This window comes from Oreochromis aureus, linkage group 13 (genome assembly GCF_013358895.1).
Source record: "Oreochromis aureus strain Israel breed Guangdong linkage group 13, ZZ_aureus, whole genome shotgun sequence".
Lineage (NCBI taxonomy): Eukaryota > Metazoa > Chordata > Actinopteri > Cichliformes > Cichlidae > Oreochromis > Oreochromis aureus.
The window spans coordinates 33,587,382-33,610,291 of NC_052954.1; the positions used below are offsets into that span (position 1 = coordinate 33,587,382).

Consider the following 22,910-nt stretch of genomic DNA (forward strand, 5'->3'; position numbering starts at 1 on the left):
GATCAGACAGTCTTAGCTGTACGTATTAGAAACATGTTGGCTGTAATCCATAACCAGAAACCTTTTTTCCTGCACAGGAGAAGTTAAATGGTGCAGGTCTGGTGGTGCTGAAGAGCTACAGAGGACACAGGCACCAGCACAAGGTGACTAAAAACTTTTTTAGGTGGACAAGTGAGCCAAGAGCTAAGGAACACAGCACTAGATCTACAACAACAGCACAGAGGAGGAAGCAGCGAACAGCAGGCAAGAACCATCAGGCCAAGTCAGAGAAACGAAGCCAAACTCATGCAGGACACAAAAGAAAACTGACCTTCAAAGTAAAACAGGAAACAACCAAAAGAGACCAAACACAAGCATGAAAACTAAGACAGTAACACAGAAACGACACAGAGGGGGAGGCACAAACTCGAGACACTGATCATCATCCGGACGGGAAAGTCCACCAGAGCCTGAAATTCCACAATATGACCAAAAACCTCAAACAGTGAGATCAGAACCAGGATCGAAACTCCACAGCAAAACACTGAAAACCAAAACGACCAGAAGATTTACAGTTTTACACATTTCCTGTACTCTGGGATTTTAAAAGCAGCAACACTGCACATGATAGCAAACATTTCAGGGACCTGAGATTGTGCCAGTGGTACTCTGTGTGCTCTTTGCAGTTTCTCTGTAGGACAGACTTACATTTATAAGTGTTATGATGGTCTGTCTCTCTTCCATTGTTAGTTGCCTTTTTGCTCACAGCACTCTACTTTCTGCAGTACAATACTGTTCAACTGATGCTCACGAGGGCGCCACAGTGTGTTCCAGCACTGCTTTATGCAGACAGAGTCGGTTGGAAGTAATCCAGAAAGTTGGAACACCTGTAGGAATTAGTAGCACCAGCTTTCAAGGCTTCATCAAACTCATAACTCAGTATAATTATTCGTTATTTAATAAATCTTGGCAAATTCCACGTGCTGCATCAATAATAGTAGATAATGTGACACGGCATGCGTCTCAGGCCTCGCTAACATGTCTGTGCATGTGGTGTGGGTTTTGTTACCACAGCAGATCCCCAAACATCGGGACATCTGTGACTCTGAGAGTTTCTAAGTGCTGGACCTGCATCACAGAGGGTCCCGGGCTGAGTGGGTGAGCTCAGATGAGGACGCTGGATGTTCCTCTGACATTTAGAAATACGAGTTTCTAAACTTCTTATGCCACAAGAAAAAGATCACAAGCTGAATCTGCTGAGGCGGAGAGCCTGCTGGGACTTTGAAAAAACCTCTTCACCTAAATTTGTTTGATTCATTTGTAAAAACCAAGCCAGGAGCTCCACTCAGGAAAGTTATTCTGACCTGGAAGGAATCACAGCGGGAAGATGGTCCTGGTGTCTGATGGAGGTAAAAAGGAGACGTTTTATGTGCTCTAACTTGTCCTGAGCAGCCACCCATCCCGCGTCGTAATACGAACGTGCTAATTCAGCTGTCACGGAACAGAAAATCAGGCAAATGTTGCATAATTTCAGCTGTTTTTAAGCCAAATTAACAAAAAGTTTAATTTTTGCTTCTTTTATGCAATAAACTGATGGATTTGTGTTCAAACATCCATGGTGCTGAGGCTGGTTTCTGACGCTGTAGCCATCACTTTGTGTTTAGACTGGAGCGGATGTGACAGCTCAAAGGTGTTTTCAGCCCTTTGGGTTTGACGTGGATACGTCCCATATTTATGAAATTATGATGGAAAAATTATCATGAAGCACCAATTTTTAACCCCCCAATGAAAAGTTGTTGCATTAAAACCCATCTGACGCGTCAGGAGGAGCCACTGCTCGGGTTCCTGACCGTCCTCGTGCGCTTTGCTGCGACGATGTTAAACCTTCACCACCTCCATCATCCTCATCCTCACGTCCTGAGCTGCTGCATCTTCCTCCACTCCCCATTAAATCTGCTGTCCAGCAAAACTAAATAACCCCTCTTCATTACCATGACAATTTTAACTGCGAGGGTGGAAGCAGAGTGAGGTGGAAACAATCGTATTGTCTCTCCCCCCTCCACGCTCTCCCGCTCCCTCTCTCTCTTTTTGTCATTGGCAGCCCACTCAGACCCCGGGTGACGATGACCCTTTCCGGGGGCGAGCCACGAAGCCGGAGGAGCGGCTAAACTTTCCGATCCGGCGTCCAAACGTCGGGCTGCGTTCAGCTCAGGAAGCATCTCCGTGTCTCCTGTCGTCGATCCGACTCTTGTCTTTCTCTCTCTGGGTCTCCAGCCACCTCAGGAGGACGAGGAGGAGGCCCGGCGTCGACCCGGACAGAGCTGAAGTGAGTCTGATTCTTGATCTTTTGTCCACTTTAGTGGGGAGGAGGAACCACTGCACCGACTGGATTTCCTCCTCTTACTGGTGGTTCTGAGTTTCTGAAGCTCAGCTTTAAAATCTCTCAGCTGGTCTGAGAGGATTTCTGTGGTCAGAGAGGAGCTCTTAGAACGATCGGATCAGGTTTAAATTGGTCAGTGTGGGAAACTTTAGCATTTTTAGGAGCAGACCTTCAACTCGCTCCTTTTCTGAGAAGCTTTTTCTGTGAAATCTAACATTTCTAATGTTTCTGTCCTGAAGTCTGACCTGAGCTCTATGATCAGTAAAGGTTTTACCAAATGTGATTCATTTGAGCCTGGAGCTGATTTTCTTAGTAAATTGTAGATATCAGAGATTATTAAGTTGATCAAATTCAGCTGCTTTTACACCAAATGAACAGAAGTTTGTGATTTTTGATTCATTTATTTGCCTCAAAGTAAAAAAATCACAGTCAAGAACTAAATGAAAATAAAGAGCTTCCAGTTCGACTGTTTCAGATAATCAGACAGCAAAAGCTCAGCACTGAGTTTATACTTTGATATATGTTTATAAAGTGTGTGAGAGAGATAACCGCTGTAACCAAAGGCAACGTTGGGATAAGTGATTATAATTTTCAGTTATTTCCAAAACCAAAAGAACAAAAATGAAATAAAAATTTGCATTTCCTGTTTTTTTATGTGAGAATTTCTGTGTTAAATTCAAAAACTGAACATTTAATGAAAAAAATGAAGCAAACACTTTTATTTCTGTCCTTTTCGGAGCAGCTGCACGCTGGGAGCTTCTGTTTACACTTAGTTGTGTCTTGAGCTTAATTTGACCTCTGAAATCAGCAAAAGGGCAAAAATGACTCAGGTGTGTTGGAATGTAGAGCAGATGTTACTTTTCTTGGTATATTGTAGCTTTCGTAGATTATAAGGCAAATATTTGATCATTTGGAAATAATTTAAACCATTTTTTAACCACAGTGGCAGAAAACATTGAAATCTTTGACTTTTATATGTGAAAATTTCATCAATTTCTTCATTTTAAGCTAAATAATTTAACATTTGAAGAAGTTTTGAAAACTTTGTGCCACAGTGTTTACAGAAGATGCAACCTTCTGTAACAAACTGCTGCTCCTGTCTGTGGCGCTTCAAACCAGATTTAAGGTCTCAAGTTTTGTTGCTTTTGTACCTTTTTGGTGAAATTTTGAATAATTTGACTGTAAAAAATACCAAATATGTGAATTTTCCTTCATCGATCAGTTAGTAGATAGAAAACTTCCAAAGCAGCTCCACTTCCTGGAAGATGACTTTTTATTTGACTGAGGAGCGTTAAAGGTCACGAGTCCATCTGTGCTCAATGTGGTTTGAGAAACGCTGTAAAAATGATGTGAAACATGTTCGCGTTACAGAGCTAATTATCCTCAGCGCTCATTCGTGCGCCTGTCTATTATCCGACACTCAGCAGTCAATACATTTCCCATGAATATGCAATCGCCTGTGTGGATGTGTTAGGTGGAGGGTGCGTCGCCTCAAGCGTCCAGACCTGGCCTCATCTGCAGGATTTCAGCCCAAAATTAAAATCTGACCAGTTTAACATGAAGGATGAGGCCAAATGTGCCGATTTACTCAATCACAACACTGAGAGTTCGCCTTCATTTAGTCGTTTCATCACCCAGCTCCTCGTCTTCCAGCACGATGAGCGCTACAGGGTAAACTGGGACGGGGGTTTCCTTCCACAAATGAGTCATCCGCTGTTTGAGAAACACCTACAGCTCTGACGCTAAAGGTAGCGGAGAAAATTCAGATGATTTATGGTGTTTATTTAAAGTCTGAACATCCAGATTCACCCGGGCTGATTCACGACTTTCAGAGGACGAACACACCTGCAAATAATCTGCTGTGTGCTCCGGTCAAGCCAGAAATAAAGGAAGGGAAGAGTGAAGTGTGAGTGGAGGGGCGTTTTTAGGATAGAATAATGTAGCATAGTGAAAGAGAGGGTTCATGGAGGAAAATGAGTTTTCATTGATTTCCAGGGAATTAGATGAAACTTTCTATTGTAGAAATGAGACAAAGTGAAAAAACTAGCATGCAAATGCTAAAGTGTACCTATGTAGAGGTTTTGAAAGTCAATAAGAGGTCTCGGAGGTGACAAAGGTTGCTGGGGCAGCAGCTGATGGCTTCAAAAACCTTCCTAAGGTGCAGAAAAGGCCCGTTTGGTGGTTTCTTGGTTTGGTGAAATGGAAAAGAAGGCGGCAGGCGGTGAGCAGGCCGGACCTGAGCGTCGTTTGAGGACCGAGACAAAGATCCATATTAACAAAAACCGCAGATGACAGATGATTAATCGGCGTGGTGGGGTTTGCCGAGCTGCCGGACCCCCGGCTGACACCCCGAGCCACCAAACACAAAACCAAAAACCCCCCAGAGCCTCGGCGGCCTGGAGGAGCGTGGGCGAAGGGTGGAAGCAGGGCACCGTCCCCACGGAGCTGTGTGAGCTCACATGTGTGTGTGTGTAAAGAGTCAGAGCGACAGATTTGAACTGAAAACGAGAGAATCTGTGTGTGTGTCTGTGTGTGGGAGTGTTTAAGCATCAGAAAGTGTGTGTGCATGTGTTTCCTGTGAATGTGTGTGTGGACAGAGCAAACCCCCCATCTGCCACAGGGTGGGCGGCTCGCCACACAACGACAATACACACCAACATTTTTGTAACTGTGGGCGTTCAAAAGGCTCGGAGAGCTGCAGCTCAGCAGAAGGCTTCGGCTCCATCAGCTCTCCAGTCAGCACAGCAAACACACGCTTCCAAAGCTCCTGTTTACCCTCCAAACACCAAAAACCATTCGCTTTCTCTTCTCTGGGTGATTCCCGCTGAACGGAAACACAACGTAAGTCACAGATTTGGTCAAACAGGTTCAGGCCTGAAGAGCTGCAAACACATATGTTAAAATGTCGTTGATTAGATTTCTAATTCTTCCTCTGGGAGCTCGAGCGACTCCACGGGGTTTCATAAGACATCTTCCCAGAAACTGCTGAGATCCCCAAAAGAAATGCGTGTGCTAACCAGTCCATATTAAAGTGCAGCGTCTGTGTGTATGCAAGGTCCACTCAGGCCTCAGGAACATAAGCTTCATCGTCAGAAGATCATTTAATCCAAATACCACACAAACAGAGTCTAACACAGAGTTTTGGGCCATCAAAAGATTAGAGTGTGCTTATTTAATGGTGGTGTCGTTTCCACAGTCATTTTTCTGGTAACTTGAAGGACCCGTCAGAAAGTGCTTCTATGTTTTCACACGACACTCAGTATGACTGAGCTGTAGGGAAGACCAACACGACGACCGTGGGTTTGGTAGCCAGGAGGGTTAAAGAGGACTTTGTCACCGGGATGCTTATAGACTGAATTTGTCGACACAGCGAAGGTGCAGACGGTATCTGTGTCTTTGTTTTTTTGTGGATGATGAGGTCGAGCGAGGAGGTTGTGAAGAGAATTGGCACTTCCAAAGCTGAGGTCATAAAAGGCTGGAAGCCGTGCTCCAGGTTGAGGAGGAGTTGTTGGACAAGTTCGAGCATCAGGTTCTTGTTCATGAGTGGGTGGAGAGAGAGCAGAGCTGAGCGTGAGGGTGAAGCTATTAATTTATCAGTTGATCTACATTCTTCCCCTCACCTATGACCACAATCTGTGGGTAGTGACCTAATGAGAGCAAAGGTATCAGAAATGAGCTTCCTCCGATGTAAAGATGAGGAGATCGTTCACTGAGGAGGAGCTCCGAGTAGACCTGCTACTTCTCCACATGGAAAGGAGCCAGCTGAGGCGGGTCAGAGCCTGACCAGGATGCCTCCTCGGGAGAAGTTTCAGGCATGTCCAACCAAAAGTGACCCAGAACACGCTGGAGACATCACAGTCAGACCTGGAGGAGGTTTAAATTGGGTTCTGAGCTATTTAAGAGACAGGAAGCAATTTGTGAAATTAAATGGTTGTTGCTCCTTATTTATGGACATTGCTTGTGGTGTACCCCAGGGGTCAGTGTTGGGCCCAAAAATCTTCAACTTACACATCAATGACATCTGTAAAGTGTCCAAAGTATTAAAAATGTAACTCTTTGCTGATGATACAAACATTTTCTGCTCTGGTGATGATCTGCAGCATTTATTAGATGAGATGACTAATGAAATAAATAAAGTGAAGTTCTGACTTGATAAAAAATAAACTATCATTAAATTTGAATAAAAGTAAAATTATGTTATTTGGAAATAGTACTTTAAATGCAAATGCTAAGATTCAAATAAATGGTGCTGATATTGAAAGAGTCAGTGAAAATACATTTCTGGGGATAATAACAGATGAATAACTTAACTGGAGAGCTCACGTAAGATATGTTCACTGCAAAATATCAAGAAGCATTGCAACAAGGCAAAGCAGGTATTAGACATCACTTCATAAGCTATTGTGCAGAGTGTCTGGGGCAATTATAAAACTACATTACATTCACTTTTTACTCTTCAAAAAATCCACATCCACAGTGCAGGTTATAAGGATCACACAAACTCACTCTTCTTGCAATCTTCAAACCGCACAAATTCTGTTCAAAGCAAAAAATAACGAACTACCAGGTAATGTTCAGAGTATGTTTTTTGTTTTGTTTTTTTTTTGTCTTTTGAAGGAAGTTATCATTTAAGGGGTTTTTGTAACCTCAAATTTGTGAAGGTCAGAAAAAGCTTTTGTATTTCTGTGCGTGGAGTGAAACTGTGGAACAGTTTGAATGTGGAGTTAAAGCAATGTCCAAACCAAGCCGTTCAAACAGAGTTATAAAATATGATCTTCATGAATTATAAAGAAAGGGAAAATGTTGAGTTTCAGTGAATGTCTCTGTTTAGAAGATTTCATGATGTGATGTCAGAAATCTGTTCGCTATTTTTACTGCAGATTATATCAGTGAGAAACTGACTAAATATTGACTGATAGCTTATGGCAAAGGGGCGGGGTTAAATAAGTGCTTCTTCCAACTGCTTTCGAAATGTAACTGAATCAGAACAGTTGAAGCAATACTGAAATGTAGTAGTTTTGTTTTGTGTAGCATCTTTTTCTTCTTTTCTTTCCTAAATGTACTTGTTTGTTTACACGATCGAAATAAATTAGCAAACAAACAAACAAACAGATTCCAGCTGATAGATAAACATTTGTGCCGCTATTTCAACATCAGAAAGATGCAAAGTGAGCGGCTTCTGTGTTCCTGCACATGCCAGTGTTCATAAATGTTCGCCCGATCCTTCCTTCTTGCAGGTCAGCAGTCGTTATAAACCCAAACTCAGCCTCTGAAGCGTCGAAGCTTCAGATAAAATTCAGAAATGATCATCAGAAAACTCTGAAACATGACATGAAGCGTGTTTTCAAATCCACATCAGTCCAGTTTGAGCAGCAATAGAAGAGAAAACGAGCTGATTCATATTCATAAATGTCAAACTGTTCCGTCTGAGTTTGAATTCATTTATCTGAAACCGCGTACAACCCCGAGTTAGAAAATGCTCCAATAAAGCTGCAAATAAGGGCCGTGACCGAGAGGGCTGCTGCGTGGACGGACTCACTCCTGAAATCGCTCCCAAATCTTTAAATCTCAACACAAGCTGTGTTAAACTCTCTACTCTGTGGATGCTAGTTTAAGTTTCAGGTTAACTCAAATTTTCCAGTTAAGTGTGAGTCAGTAGGACTGTCTGGCAATGTCTACTTTCCCCCCCAGTGGCATAAACAAGCTTCTATACCTGCTAAACCAGTAAATACCTTTAATATGTTCATGTATGCTCAGCAGACCGAGAGCTCCGAGTTCACCTGCAAATAATTTCTTTGGATGAGAAACTCAGAGAAGGTTTAAATGCTGAAACAGAGCCTGAGAGAGAATCTGTTTGGTCATTTTTACACGTTTTAACACTTCCTGATCCTCAGCTTTTACTAACAGGACACTCGGCTGATGCTCTGATGTTTGTCAGGCACAGTTGCACTTGGACGTGTCATTTATTGTCCCATCCATGTTTGTACAAGAGCAGCGAGGAGATGATTCCAATGATTATTCTCCCCCATCCATCTCACCCCGGGCCAACAATAGCGGGACTCAGTCAGAGCAGTAATCTGTTCCTGACAAGACAAGAGCGAAAACAAATGGGTGTGCGCAGTCAGTGTGTGGGCTCAGCTGGCACGAAGACAACACAATGCAACCCAATTTAACCGGATACCAGCCATATACGCGGGCGGAGCTCCTCTCACCTCACCGGAGAGTCCTTTTATGGAGACAGGGGGACCGGAATTCCGAATGATTGCGCCTCTTTTCTTCCCCCTTTATATGAAACCAAAACAACGCAAAGCACGTGCGCATGATAGTGATAACATGCTGAAATTGAGCAGTAAAATTTAAATCCACTCGTGAAGTTTTGTGAATAAACTGAACATCATTTATTTGGTCCGTGTTTCGTCACGGGAAGCTCCTATTTCTGGAGTTCCCTCTCCTTCTTTTTTATTATTATTCTTATTTTTAAACCCAACTCCATATCTGGTGAATGACGCAACGGGACACCGGGAGATTCCCTTTATAACCCCGCCGCGCCTCCGCGGAGTGGTTAACGAAGGATGAGAGGCGGACCGGAGAAAATGAGGGAAGACACCGAACACGTCTGAGAGTCAGTGAACATGAGCGCTAAGACGGCAGCTGAAGTCTCGGCGTCTCTCGGCAGCATCCCAGACGGTGCTCCCAAAGATGTGTGCGCAGAAACGGGGATGGTGTTCAAGGAGGAGGCCGTGGGGCCGGAGGGAGCTGAAGGGCGGGACGGTGGTGGGGATGGAGGCGGTAAGCGTTCGTGTGTTTCAAACACTCGAGGATGTGGACGGACAAGTTAGATGGAGATACGGAGCTTGCTCCTGTGAATGTGTCTGATTGCGCTCTTCTCTGTGTTTCAGGTGATCTCGGCGCACCTGAGCTCTCTCTCCAGGGCCACCTGGCGCAGTACGTGGCCACTTTACGCACGCAGCCGGTGGCGTTTAGTGGCAGGTTCTCCCTGGACTCCGGGAGCGCGGGGCCAGCCTGGGCACAGGGGGACGTGATCAACGTGGTCAGTGCGGACATCGCCCCCCCGGGACCGGCACCGGGGTCCGGATCAGCATCACCCAACATTTACGCGGGAGAAGCAGGAGGAGGAGGAGGAGGAGGAGCGGGGGACGGGAACATGGCGCACGGCCAGCCGGATATCAGCCACATGTACGCGCCCCCCCACCCACACTCACACCCCCACCCGCCCCCGTCCTACTCCTGCAGCGGGGAGGTGTACCAGGACCAGGCAGCCGGGGGTTACTTGTCCACCTCCACCTGCGCGGTGTCCTACCACCCGCCTCCCGCCTACAGCTCTGCCCCCAAACCGGCCGCTGACGGCGCGCTGCTCTCCATCGTGCCGGAGTACGGAGGCTTCTACCCGCAGAGCTGCCAGAGGGACATGCACGCCGGCTTCCCGGAGAGGAAGGCCCTCCCGTTCCCGCTGGACTCGTTACGGGTGCCTCCGCCGCTCACTCCTCTCAACACCATCAGGAACTTTACGCTCAGCGCGCCCGAAGGCCCGGCGGCCGCCCCCTTCCCCGGCCACCAGAACCTCCCCCTCAGGCCCATCTTAAGACCCCGGAAGTACCCGAATCGCCCGAGCAAGACCCCCGTGCACCAGAGGCCGTACCCGTGCCCGGCGGAGAGCTGCGACCGCCGGTTCTCCCGGTCGGACGAGCTGAGCCGGCACCTGCGCATCCACACCGGCCACAAGCCGTTCCAGTGCCGCATCTGCATGCGCAACTTCAGCCGCAGCGACCACCTGACCACGCACATCCGCACGCACACCGGGGAGAAGCCGTTCACCTGCGACCAGTGCGGGAGGAAGTTCGCCCGCAGCGATGAGAGGAGGCGGCACATGAAGATTCACCTGCGGCAGAAGGAGAAGAAGACCCCCGCTTCCTAATCCGAGCCCAAACGGTGCCCCGTAGTCTAAGTTAACCTCAGAAATAGCCGCAAGTCTCTTTAGAAGCCATATCATGAAGAAAAAATCAGGGAGAGCCAGAACCCCGGTCCCCAGATGTGTTACTATGACTACAAAATCCACACAAGCCAAGCTGGCCGTGCTGGGATTAAATTAGATGGAATTTTAAATGGAGTTTGGCGTGAGCGCTCCAAACCTCCAAGAACAACATCTCACAACCTGCTTTTAGTGAACACTTTGTCTGCTGTCTATGCTTCAAGCTCTCAGGGATTCAGTCACGTGCCGGGCAGCACAGGTGCGACAGGTGAGTCAGGTGAGAGGGTTACTGCTGCTCCGGCTGCTTTCATTTGGAGTTAAATGCACAAAAAACTCCGTATAAACGCAGAGAGACACGGAGGCATCACAGGTGACTTCCGGAGGAGGACTGTGAGGAATCGTTAGTGAAAAGCGACACCAGCCTTTTCTATATTTGTAAGATCACAGAAAAATCCTTTAAAAACCTTCAGTCCAAGTTCAAGGCTGAGTGTCTTCAGACTGTTGGCACTCAAACGTTCCTCTGCACCATATTTGAAAAGAATAAAAGTCCAACACTTTACAGTTTTTAGGAGAAACCAATGAACACAGGCGCTGTCGTCCGAGTGCACGCAGATGCCGTGGCTCAGGGGGTCTGCGTTTGGCTTCTGACGTTTCTGTATGAAATAAACTCATTTTGCGCTGCTTTGTTGGCTCTAATGGAAGAAGGATGCCAAAACTGAGCGACAGGAAACAACAGGCCACAGATAAAAGGTTGTTTTATGACATTTTACAGTCGTAAATGAGTAAAATGACTGGCGTGAAATTAGGATAAACAAAAATAACATTTTATTCAAATACATCAGAGAGAAGCCGATCATGTTATTGTGTTAAACAGCCTGAAACTACTTAAATTATTTCAATATTTTCAAAGTAAAAATCCTTTTTGGGGGGGTGGGAATCAGGCCTAAAATGATTTTTTTTAAATGATATTTTCAAGATAAAAGCCTTTAATTAGTTGCTTAGACGTTATCAAGATAATTTATTTCTGTGAGATTGTCAAAATAAAAGGCCTTTGTTTGGTTGTGTGAAACAAATTACTGGGATGCTCAGACAGATGGTGAGCTCTGTTTTCTCTATTAAAAGCGTTCGCTTATTTCAAAATAAAAGCCTCCATTAGTTATTGGAAGTTACCACATTTTCTACATTTAATCCTCTAGTTAGTTGGGAATTCATCGAGATTATTTAAGATGACGGTTGTTTTTGTTTTTGTTGTAGTTTTTTTTTTTGTTTGTTTGTTTGTTTTTTTAAATAAAAATCATCTATTTAGTTACTGGAACTTGTCTATTTTGCTAGATTTTCAAAATAAAACCATATAATTTGTAAGAAAGCTTTCAGGACGCTCAGAAAGACCTCAGATTGTGTGAAGTTAGTCATATGTATTTAACATAGCAGGTTTCCAAAATAAAAGCTCTTGTTTTTTCGGGCTTTTTCACATAAACCTCTAAAATTTGCTGCTTTTGCTCACTTGAGTCAGCCATCTTTATTTTATATTTTTAACCTGCTGAGATACAAGACAAATATTTTGGTTAAAAAAATATTTAACCAACCTAAATAAGTGTCCCATAGCACACATATAGCACACCAAACTTCGCGAACATCGGCTGAAAGGTCAGCGAGAGTTCAGGCCTGTGTTTCCACACACGCGCATGCATTTGGAGCAGCATGGCAGCCACGGCGTCACGTGAACTAATGCAGTATGTAGGTGTATATGTGGGATGCAGCATCAGAGCACACTGAGGGGATACGGTGATGTCACAGCTTGAGGCTGGGGTACGCTGTGAAAGGGATTTATTGATTGTAGCCTGATAATCTGTTATTTCCTGTTTTTGTTTTTGGATTTCTTGCCAGTCAATGTGAGACAAAGAGAGACAGAGTAAGTGGGCAAAAAGTAAAAGTTTGTTTTTGTGTGTTTTACTATTTTATGCAAATGAGAGAAAGCACTAAAGCTTTTATTCTGAAGAATTGATGCTTCTTGTCAATGCAAATAAACGTGGAACTGTTCAGTCGCTGCTGCCTCTTTTTTTCTTTTTAATGAAAGTACACACAGGGTAGCTTTGCATGATTCTGACTTCAGACTAATCCAACTTTATCTCACATTCAGGCCTCAGAAAAGAAGGAAAAGGATAAAACGGTCGCCTTCAGGTGTATATGACAGACTCTGCCCCAGCTTCCTTATATATAGAGAACTGACAGTCAAAATCAAAAATATATGGACAAAAACGTGAATCAGTAAATGGTCTGTCACTAAATTGCTATGTGGGCAGAAAAGGTACTTACTCCAAAATTTACTAAAGCTAGGCGCGGACTGTGAGGATACACCCACTGCAACTTTATGTTTAAATCAAGTGTTTATTGTGTCCAAACGATATCAACTAAAGCTGAAATATGGCCAGGCTGCACATCCATGTAATACCAGTTTCTGCCACTAGATGGTGCAGCGACCCAGGGTTACCTTTATTTAACCCATAGAGATAGTAAGAGCACATTTCCTCTGTGAGGACAAAGTTGCTATAACCAGGGGTGCACATAAGTGGTCTGCAGGTGCGCATTCGCTGTCAAAATAAAAGACGTGCACCAGATAAGAAGCTGCAACGCGCGTTTGCGTTCATAAGATTTTCTGGAGGAGGAAGATGTCAAAGAAGCAAGCTCCTTTAAGCAATTACTTTGGTGTTTCTCCACCACCAAAGAAATGTCAGAAGGAGTCCGAACCGCAAAAGGAGCGCGTATTCTCGGAAAAGTGGTTGCAGGAGGTGAGCTGGTGCGTGTTGCAACTATTTTGACAGCGAATGTGCACCTGCGGACCATTTATGTGCACCCCTGTTTATAAAACAGCCGTCAACGAACACAGTGGGGGAACACTGCCCCCTGGTGGTTCATTTAACTTTAAAACAGACAGAAATCTCTGCTTTTATTTGCTCTCGTGTTTCTTGCATTTGTGTGTGAATCAAATCCAAATTTTTAAAATGTTCTCATTTGATCTTTCAAGTTATTTACTCATTTATGCATAAATGTATTAGGTACTGTATTTACATGATATTAACAGTGGTATGGAGGACTCTAAGTGCAAAAAATCATAACACAATAAAGAAATTATATGAATAACAATTAAATAAAAATTAATTGCAAATAAATTCAGGCGCTAATCAACAGCCGAAAAAAAAAAAACCTTCTGTAATTATTAAAAAGTTACACTGAGTTTGTTTAATTTAAGCATTTCTTACATTCTTTTTTTCTTTTGCTTTCGTCACTTGTCTCCCGGCTGTGAGACAAACTCTGTGCAAATTATTAGGTAGACACCAGGAACTGACGGTCTGTTGTGTTGCTACAGAATCATCTAATCTAGCTCCAAATATTGTTGTTGTTTTTAAATTAGACAAGAAACACACATTTAAAAATAATAATAATGAAATAGGACAAATAGTTGTGAACATATATGAATAAGAGGAATTGGTGGCTTAATTATATAATTAATTAATGACATATTCTGTTTATAAATGCATGTTGGCAGCTCTTAAAGTGAATTTTCTAAGGATTTTCAAAATAAAAGTTGCATTTTAAAACTCCCTAAACTTCTAAAACAACACAGAAGCATCTGATTAAATTAATGCCAACTCTATTTTTATTTTACACTTTTTGCTCGACTTTTTAAGTGAAACCTGAGTTTTAATGTCACATTTCAGATTCAGCAGATCACTCGGACTCAAACTTTAGTCTGAACAGATTTCTTTTCTCTTTATTTTGTAATCACATGGACATTTTCTGACATTTCTCTTAAAGACACTTTGTGCTGATAAACTCGATTTAGTGCACATCTTTCAATCGGAGATACAAACATGAACACAGTCCTGAGAAGTCTCTCAGAAAGAAGAAGAAGAAGAAAAGGCGGCGGCGGCATAAAGAGTCCTAACACGAGAAAATCTGCAGTTTTACGAGATTTCAGTCTTCAAAAGAGACCCGAAGGTCTGACGTCACAAAGCCTGAAGCAGGAAGACGAGTAAAGAGACATCAGCAGGGTCCTGCAGTGGTCCTTCGGTGCTGCTTTCAAGGAGCAGCCAGGAGCCTGGGACGTTTTTGTTTCCCCTCATGCGGCGAGTAATACGTGGTAGCGGCTGGGTATACGTGTACGGAGAACCAGAGAAGCCAAAAATCTAAATTACATTGCGGAATTATATATTTGCTAATAAAGCCATCAAAGTGAATATTAATGCTACGTGGACATAAATGAACCGATTGTGTTGCTATTTATTACTGTATTTATTTCTATTTGCAGTAATTATTTATTTTAAGGTACATTACCCCCCCAATTCATTCTTCATTTTATTTCTGCGTTGGGCAAAAGTATAAATGTTTACCACTCATATATTCATTTGTGATTTAGGCAGTTTTATAGTTTTATTATTTGTATGTTTCAGACGGTTTAGCTGAAGCAGAACTGTAGAAAAAATAAAGTAAAAATAAAAAATATTTGGGGAAATAAGTCAGGTGACAAGAGGAAAGGAAAATATTTAAAGTTGGTTAAAAAAGAAAACCAAAGTGAACATAATTAAGTTCATTTTAAAAATGTGATTAATGCTTGCATTTATTTCCAAAATGGTTTTGTTCCTAATAAGTAATTATTTTGACAGTTACAGTCCTCTGTAGTTGTTCGTGTACCTGAAACCTTCTTTTGTATAAATACCACAAGTTATTCATTACCAGTGAGGTCCTCAGACTGAAGGACATGAAGTACTGACGTGTATTAAAAACTTCCCAATTATTATTGTTTTCAGTGAACCTTGAAAAATTCAGTCAAAATGAAAGCAGAAAATTCCAGACTTTTCTCAAACGCAGCATTATTAACTTTCAGGTGTCAAATAAACACACTTGGTCTGACTTTAGCTTTGAAACTCAGTCCAGATGTGACTGTAACGAAACAGCTGTCGGTCAGATTCAGATTCAACACTTTATGGAAGACTGAAGCTGCCAAAAATGAAAATAAACCAAAAACACAAACTTGTGCAGTTAACTTCTTTCTGTCCTTTTTAAATTCATTTTCAATTTTGGCATCTATCCACCAAAAATCAAAAAGTTAACATCACAAACATTTTGATTTTACAAAAACAAAATGTGGAAACAAAGAAAAGAAAATGATCAACAAAAGAATAAGAAAACAAAAACTGTCACTTTATAGAATAAATATTTAAAATTTAAATATTTACCCACCACCTGATCATTTATAAATTAATACATAATTAAAATACTAACATGTATTTTTGGGTCATTTAATACTTTCACAGCAAAGTTGCTTCTGCATTATTTTACTTTATTTTTTATATTTCTTTTTATGTTTTCCTTCACAGTTAAACCTTTGGCCTAGAATCTCTTGCAATTACATTTAATCCCTTATTTATTAATTTACCTATATATTCTTTGAAGAGTTAGTAATGCATACAAACAACATGGAGTTTTTTGATGGTTACAGTCCTACGTATTTAATGGCAAATCACAAAAAAAACATATTATTTAGTCCTCTATATCAATTTTAAATCATTTTAAACACTTTATAAGTGAATAACTGGGAAGGTAATGAAATGGGAGAATTAATTTATTATATAGCAATAGATCAAAATTTATGAATCCAATATTCATCTATGCCCATGGACGATTAATAATCTTATTGATGCATTAAGGCTTATCGGCTGTATTTCACTGTGGTCGTTTCAGTCTGCACAGTTTATCAGTCACACTTATTTCCATTTTATTTATTTTGCCATCTATTTTTTCCCCTATTTTGACAGCCTGAATCCAAGAAAACTTATTCAACAAGGGATTTATGTGTGATTTGGGCAGCTGGGGTCCTCCATATACAGTTAGTGTCACTGAGCAGAGTAAATATAAATACCGAGAGCAGTTTATTAGCATTCAGTCAGGTTTTCAGGACAGACTCTGGCTTAACTGGAGTCTCTGTAGAGCAAAGAGCATCAGTTTTTAAAAATAAAACTACTTCCTGAAAGTGAGCACATCAACAGAATGATTCAGATGTGGCTTCCTGACCGTCACATCCACGGGGATCACAGCACGGGCAGGAAGTCGTTTACTGTTGCCTGAGGCTCCGATGTTTGTCCAAGTGAAGCAGAAGCTGGAGTGAATAAAATTCACGCTCGCAGAGTGTGTGCTGCAGGGCTGATGCATCATTTCTACCCTTTGCCACAACTTAATCCCACATTTGGCCCTTTAATCTGCGCCTGCAGCTGCTGGCGGCTCTGATGATGACCGTGGAGATCCCTCGTGGATCCAGCCAGGCTGCAGGGCTCCGGGAGGGTGGAGGGGGGGATCAGAGGCACACCTCCGGGCCCGGGTACGGCTCCCCTCCGCACCAGAACTCCGGAGGCTGCGAGATCTCCATGAGCCAGACCTCCTTCTCCGTCTGCTCCGAGTCTTTGACCCCCTCCCCGGGCAGCACCTTGTAGTAGTGACAGTCCCTGCCGTCGTCCGGGTCGTACGGCGGGGCTAAGATGTCCATGAAAGCTGTGGGCCCGTCCACGGCGTCGATCTGGTGGAGGTTGTCCCGGTCGGGGGAGAGGACGCAGGGTCCGCTCTCCTCCGTGTACTCCCCGGTGGAGCGGAGCACGCAGCGCCGCAGAGCGCCCATCTCCGCCCGGGGCAGCGCGCCCCCGCCCCCGGCCGGTCGCTCCAGCCGGTCGAAGCAGCTGATCCGGACCTTCCCGTACATGACTTTGAGCACGCCGTGCATGCCCGGGTGGTCGTGCAGCGGGATGGAGGCCCCGCTCTTCAGCAGGAACACCCCCATGCTGAACTGGTCTGTCTCGCAGATGTGCATGTAGGTGACCGGGGGCGCGCCGCGGTGATACGGGTGCTGAGCAGGGGGCGCGCCGCCGTCCTCGGCTCTCCGCGGGACGAGCTTCAGGTCGGCCGCCCGCACTTCCGACATCAGGCTCCGGAGCTTGCCGTGGTTCTCCAGGAAGGACTTGGAAGCCTCGTCGCCCACCGCGGGTGGGTTCCTGAAGGTGACGAGAGCCTGCCGAGCTATTCTCTGAACTAGGGAGGCCATACTGCTGTCACCGGGCATCATACCGAAGCGAGGAGCCGCCGCTCGGTCCGCTGGTCCCCGTTAGCTGTAGCCGTGTGTAGCTAGCGCCAAAGATCGTGTGACGGCGAGAGGACTCACTTCTCAGGGGCTCGGCTCACTGGTTTCTGCCCTCACGAAGATCAAAGCCTAAAAAAAGAAACTGCAGAAACAAAAACGACGAAATTAAATATCATAAACCGAATAATGAGAAACAGCAGGGCTGGTATTCATCCTTCGGGTGTCCTCCCACAGAGTCTGCGACGGTTTTACACAACTCCCGCTGTGTGAAGCTACGGAGGACCGAAGCGGCCAAAATGGCAAACTTCACAAATAAACAAACTCATTTGTAATTAAATTAAGTTTTTGATAATTTCTCTGCTCCTTTCATTTTCTAAGATTACTTTCAATTTTCAAGTCTATCCACCAAAAACGTAAAAATGTGACCTCGCGAAAACACTTTGAATTTGCAAAAAGAAAATTTGGAAACAAATACATAGATGACAGCAAAGTTAAAAAAAAAAAAAGAAACTTAAAAAAATGATTATTTTAACAAAAAAACCGAAATAAAAGTAAGTAGGTAAATCAATTCAGAAACAATTTGTCACATATTTTTAGGATAATTATTTTAATTAGTTAAATTTATCTGTTGCATGTTTCCACAACCCTCTATCCATATCACATACTGTGTATGCTACCGCTGTATATAGTATATTATCTTATTTATCTTGTATTTGTATTTTTGTATTTTTCTTCTGCTATCTGTACCTGAGCCGAGATAATGCACAAATTTCCCCGCCGTGGGATCAATAAAGTCTTATCTTATCTTAACTGTAATTAATCCATACAAGGTGGCGGTCTGTGGCTTTTCGTCACACTCGGGAAACATGGTGTTGTTTTTGTAGCCGTTTCACTTGTTACTGGGTTTCAAAAAGGGCAGTTTTGATTTTCGGGAATGAGACGCTCATCGAGTGACAGCACTGAGCAGCCAATCGGTGGCATGTGGTCTGACGACATCACATTTCAGTACCTGCTCAGATGGCTTTGTAACCCTGCCAGAGCAGGTACTATTTTAGCACCTGTTCAGGAAAAACCCTGAAAACAATGATGTTTTGGGTCCCATTGAAAAAAAGCATCAAGTCTATTCGATGAATCTCGTGGTGTGTTTTAGAAATTATGATGCCGGTCCCGGACTGGAACCCAGTGGCAGGCTGGGGCCTCTCTGTGGTTTCTGTGAGGTCTCTCTAAACTGGTGACCTGTCCAGGTGTGCTGCAAGCGTGTCTGGAGCTTCAGTGGAAAAGGTGTTGCACTGCTGAATTCACCCAAACATGACGTCATGGATCATAATCATTAACCCGGTGCAGACATGAACTGAAAGAAATCCCACCAAACAGCTGATTTTAAAGCTAAAACCAAAAACACAACACATACGTCACCGGTGCGATCACCACAACAACACATGTGGCACGTTCACTCCCGCTAGTCTAATTTTGTGCGTTTTTCTTTGGACGGAATGATTTCCGGTGTCCGGAAACGGCAGCAGAGTGAGACCTCACCTGCTCCCCTGCGCTCACCTTTTTCACAGTCTGCTGTCCTCATTCATTCCCGTTTTTGTCGATCAGCGCGTGAGGCTCCGCGAGCAGGACACAAACAACCAAAAGAGGCAAACGGACACAAAGCAGGAGGAGTCGGAGAGGCTCGGAGAGCTTCGGGGTGTCTGGAGGCCTTCGTCACACTCCGCCGCGGTCACTCTTATCTGCTCCGCTGCCCCATTTTTGAATTACTGTCAAACACGTCCGCACCGCGGAGCGTTTCACGGGTTCACACCTGGTGCATTGTGGGAAACGAAGTCTGTCGGGCCTCTCGCGTGGACGTCCACGACACCAAATCAGATTGAAGTCAAACGGGGACAAAATGAGCTTCGTATTTAGGTCCCTCTCCTGCAGTGTCAGCGCACTGCGAACACTGTCGCTTAATCCGCGAGCTTAAAGTCAATCGAACATCTCAGAAAGAAGCACTACATTACCCAGCATGCCTCTGAATATTTACTTCTTAATGCTCTTTGCCCCCCAGTCATTACTGAGTTACAGTCAACAGGAGTAACCCAGCAGCGGCCGTTTGAGTCACATCGGGATAAATATAGAGTGCATCAACTGTCTGAAACGGATTAGTCTGAAAGATGAAGCTCGTTTCCTGGAACGCTTTATTCCAAAGAAAACACTCCACGGTTCACAGTGGGAGCAGTAATGTGGCACTTTACACTCGGGCAGCCTCAAGTTTCACATTTGTCACATGAATATGATCCCGCTGTTTATTAAAGATGTCAAAAGCAGCGTTCTGGTGATTAATGTGGACATAAGTGTCATATATGCTTTTACTTAGAATAATTCACTGCTCCAGCTGGATTTGAACCCTCAGCCTTCAGGTTATTATCGACAGAGACGCCATTTACAACCACATTGGCCTCATTTCAGCCTCTCTTTATCAGGGAGCGAGCACAAAAACATTGATCTCATGACCCGATTAAGCTATCAGCTATTTTCCATCAGTCCTTGGCAGGCAGACACAGCATAAAGTAAACATAAAACACAAAAACATGTCAAAAACACTAAACATCGTGAGATAAGTCAATACATGCAGAGCTTAAAAACTACAAAATGCTCAGAGTCCGGCGTCATCCTTTCTCCAAGCCATCTGTGAGGCTGACGCACTTCTTCATGAACTTAACAAACTGCCAATAAATAAAAATATTGAAATGGCAAAAGTGGCCACATATCCTGAAAAAAGAGAAAAAGAAACATGATAAACAATCCGGCTCATCATACTCAGAACAACAGGGAAAAGCGTCTAAGAAGGAGAGCTGGAAATTCAAACCAGCTGGGAAGATCTCCGTTCTTCCAAACAGCTGCAGATTCCAGAGATCATCAGGTCATCAGGTCACCCAGTCGTACCCAAGTCTAAGTTCTTTAGATGTGTCACCACTGCGCCGAGCTCTGGAAGAAGGCCCGAACCGTCACCCTCAGATGGAAGGAAATGGGTTAGTGAAGCCCGCCACAGTGAAGCCCGCCACAGTGAAGCCCGCCACAGTGAAGCCCGCCACAGTGAAGCCCGCCACAGTGAAGCCCGTCACAGTGAAGCCCGCCACAGTGAAGCCCGCCACAGTGAAGCCCGTCACAGTGAAGCCCGTCACAGTGAAGCCTGTCACAGTGAAGCCCGTCACAGTGAAGCCCGCCACAGTGAAGCCCACCACAGTGAAGCCCACCACAGTGAAGCCCGTTTTACAACATCATGGACAGGAAGGAAGCCCCAGCACCAAAATCGACACCTTCAAGCTCAGCTGAAATTCACAGCTGCCCAAATGGATGAGCCAAAAAGATGAAGACTGAGCTGATCGGCCACAAGGACAGAGCTATGTTTGAGAGAGTAAAGGTGAGAACACAGCACCGAGCACGGTGGTGGTAGTGTCATGGTCTGGGGCTGTGTTGCTGCCTGTGGAACTGTTACACTGCACCGAGTGGATGGACTAACAGATAAGGACTAACGTCCAGTTCTTCAACTTGACCTCAGATCAGCAAATAGACGGTTGACACTTGGAGACAGTTGGGTGTCCAACAGTAAGCCTCTGGAATGACCTCACCAAAGCCCCGCCCCCATCCCTACTGAAACCGTGTGGACTGTGGAAATCAGCCACTTTAAATAAACTCGATCAGTTCTGTCAAGAAGAGCGGGCCAACATCAGCTGGAATTTAAGCAGAAGCTTGTTGAAGGCTTCTGCACACGGTCGAGGTTTGTGCCTGTGTCTCTGAGCCTGTGTGGGTTAAAGAAAATCCATTCTGATTTTTCACTGTCATTAAAGATGTTTTCTGTCCAATCATTCCACCTAGAAGAAATTTGTTGTGTCTGTGGTGTTTTTGTGGGATTTTGTGCCTGTTTTCAGCTTTTATGGAATAAACTGAAGTTGAAATCTGGTTGTTTTGTGTCTATATTGAGTGTTTGGTACATTTTTCTAAAGGTTTGTAGTTAATTTGTGCCTCTTTTCACTCATTTTGTAACATTTTGTGTTTGTTGGGACTGTTCTGGTCATTTTTGCGCAATTTTGGGTTATTTTGGAGTGATATGTGATGTGTCGGAGGTTTTTGTGCTTCTCTAATTGTTTTGCATCTTTTCTGTCATTTGAAGTTGTGTTCTGCTTGTTTTGTGTTCTTTTCTTGTCATTTTGCATCTGTTTTAGGTGCTTTTGGGTGTCTTTGGGGTCCCTTTATGCCTTTTTTGTGACAATTGTTTTTGTTCCCTTTTGTGATCATTTTTGCATTTTTCTGAGTTGTTTAGTGTTTCCCTGCAGGCATTTTGCATGATTTGTGACATTTTTGCCTTTCTGTAGACATTTGAAGTATTTTTGTGTTAATAGTAGTCACACTGCACCATGTCTGGTCATTTTTAATCATTGTATGTCTTTTTTGTGATTTTAAAGGTGTTTCCTGTCTGTTTTGTGTCTCTTTGTGGTCATTTCCCTCCACCTTTGGCCATTTGAAGTTTGTGGCTGTCTCATCCCATTTATACGCTCGTGTCTTGTAGGCTCGCTGGACCTCTATAATAACCCCACTCATGAGAGGGTGTCAGCTGTATTCATCATATTTTGGGATAAACCTCTTCAGCTGTTTGGGGTCACGAGGATGCGTCTCCGTCACTCTGCTCCAAACGGAAGAGGACACTTTAATGAAATTATAACATCTTCGTGGGTAAAAAACACACTTTAGTCCTGCAACTCTAACAGTGACTCATCTGTAAGCATGACTCACTTGTTGAGTTTGGCATTTCATGATAAAGACGTAGGCAGCCCTTTTGGACATCTTTCTGCTGGGAAACACCCACCCACACACACACAGCCTACTTTATGGAAATTCACCCTGATAAAGACATTCGTTTGGCCTATTAAAAGACTTATTTGTGTTCACTGCTGACATCAAACCAGAGAGAAACAGGATGTGGGCGATCCTCTTCAGGATGTGTTATCCTGTTAGGGTGTTCACTGTCCACATCCAACTGATTTTTACCTGTTGTAAATATGTCAGGTACATATTTATAGATTTAGGGTTGAAACGGAGTTTATGGAGCTCCCCGTTCATCCACCATAGTTAATCTTAGCTTAGCACTAAGATGACGTGAAAAACAAACAGACACAAACCAAACTGCATGTTTTAAGCTCTAAAAGCATTCGTAAAGTTCACAATGTTTGCTGTGTTCATTTAAATGCCCTACATACAGTTTGTGCCAAGCTAAACAAACACTGCTACTTTGTGTTTGTTGGAGTTTTGTTTTTAGGTCATTTTGTATATTTTAGTCTCTCTGTGGTTGTCTTATTATTTTACTGCCACTGTGTTTTGTTATGTGGCAGTTTTGAGGCATTTGTTATCTTTTCTCACAATTTTGAGATTGTTTTGAATTATTTTATGTT

The 22,910-nt window shown here is 43.7% G+C and overlaps 2 protein-coding genes across 2 annotated transcripts; one reads left to right on the plus strand and one right to left on the minus strand.

Annotated features, from left to right (window-relative positions):
- The first annotated feature begins 8,991 nt into the window (after window positions 1-8,991).
- LOC116335522 (E3 SUMO-protein ligase EGR2-like) lies at window positions 8,992-12,923 on the plus strand. The gene is made up of 2 exons (XM_031759239.2): window positions 8,992-9,148; window positions 9,259-12,923. Exons 1-2 carry the CDS (start codon window positions 8,992-8,994, stop codon window positions 10,293-10,295), a joined length of 1,194 nt encoding a protein of 397 aa, XP_031615099.2. The 3' UTR covers window positions 10,296-12,923.
- Window positions 12,924-13,975: 1,052 nt separating this feature from the next.
- On the minus strand, window positions 13,976-20,399 carry LOC116335532 (2-aminoethanethiol dioxygenase-like). Its single transcript, XM_031759258.2, has 2 exons — window positions 19,030-20,399; window positions 13,976-17,617 (listed from the first exon to the last, which is right to left on the minus strand). Exon 2 carries the CDS (start codon window positions 17,458-17,460, stop codon window positions 16,702-16,704), a length of 759 nt encoding a protein of 252 aa, XP_031615118.1. The 5' UTR covers window positions 17,461-17,617; window positions 19,030-20,399; the 3' UTR covers window positions 13,976-16,701.
- Between the last annotated feature and the right edge of the window lie 2,511 nt (window positions 20,400-22,910).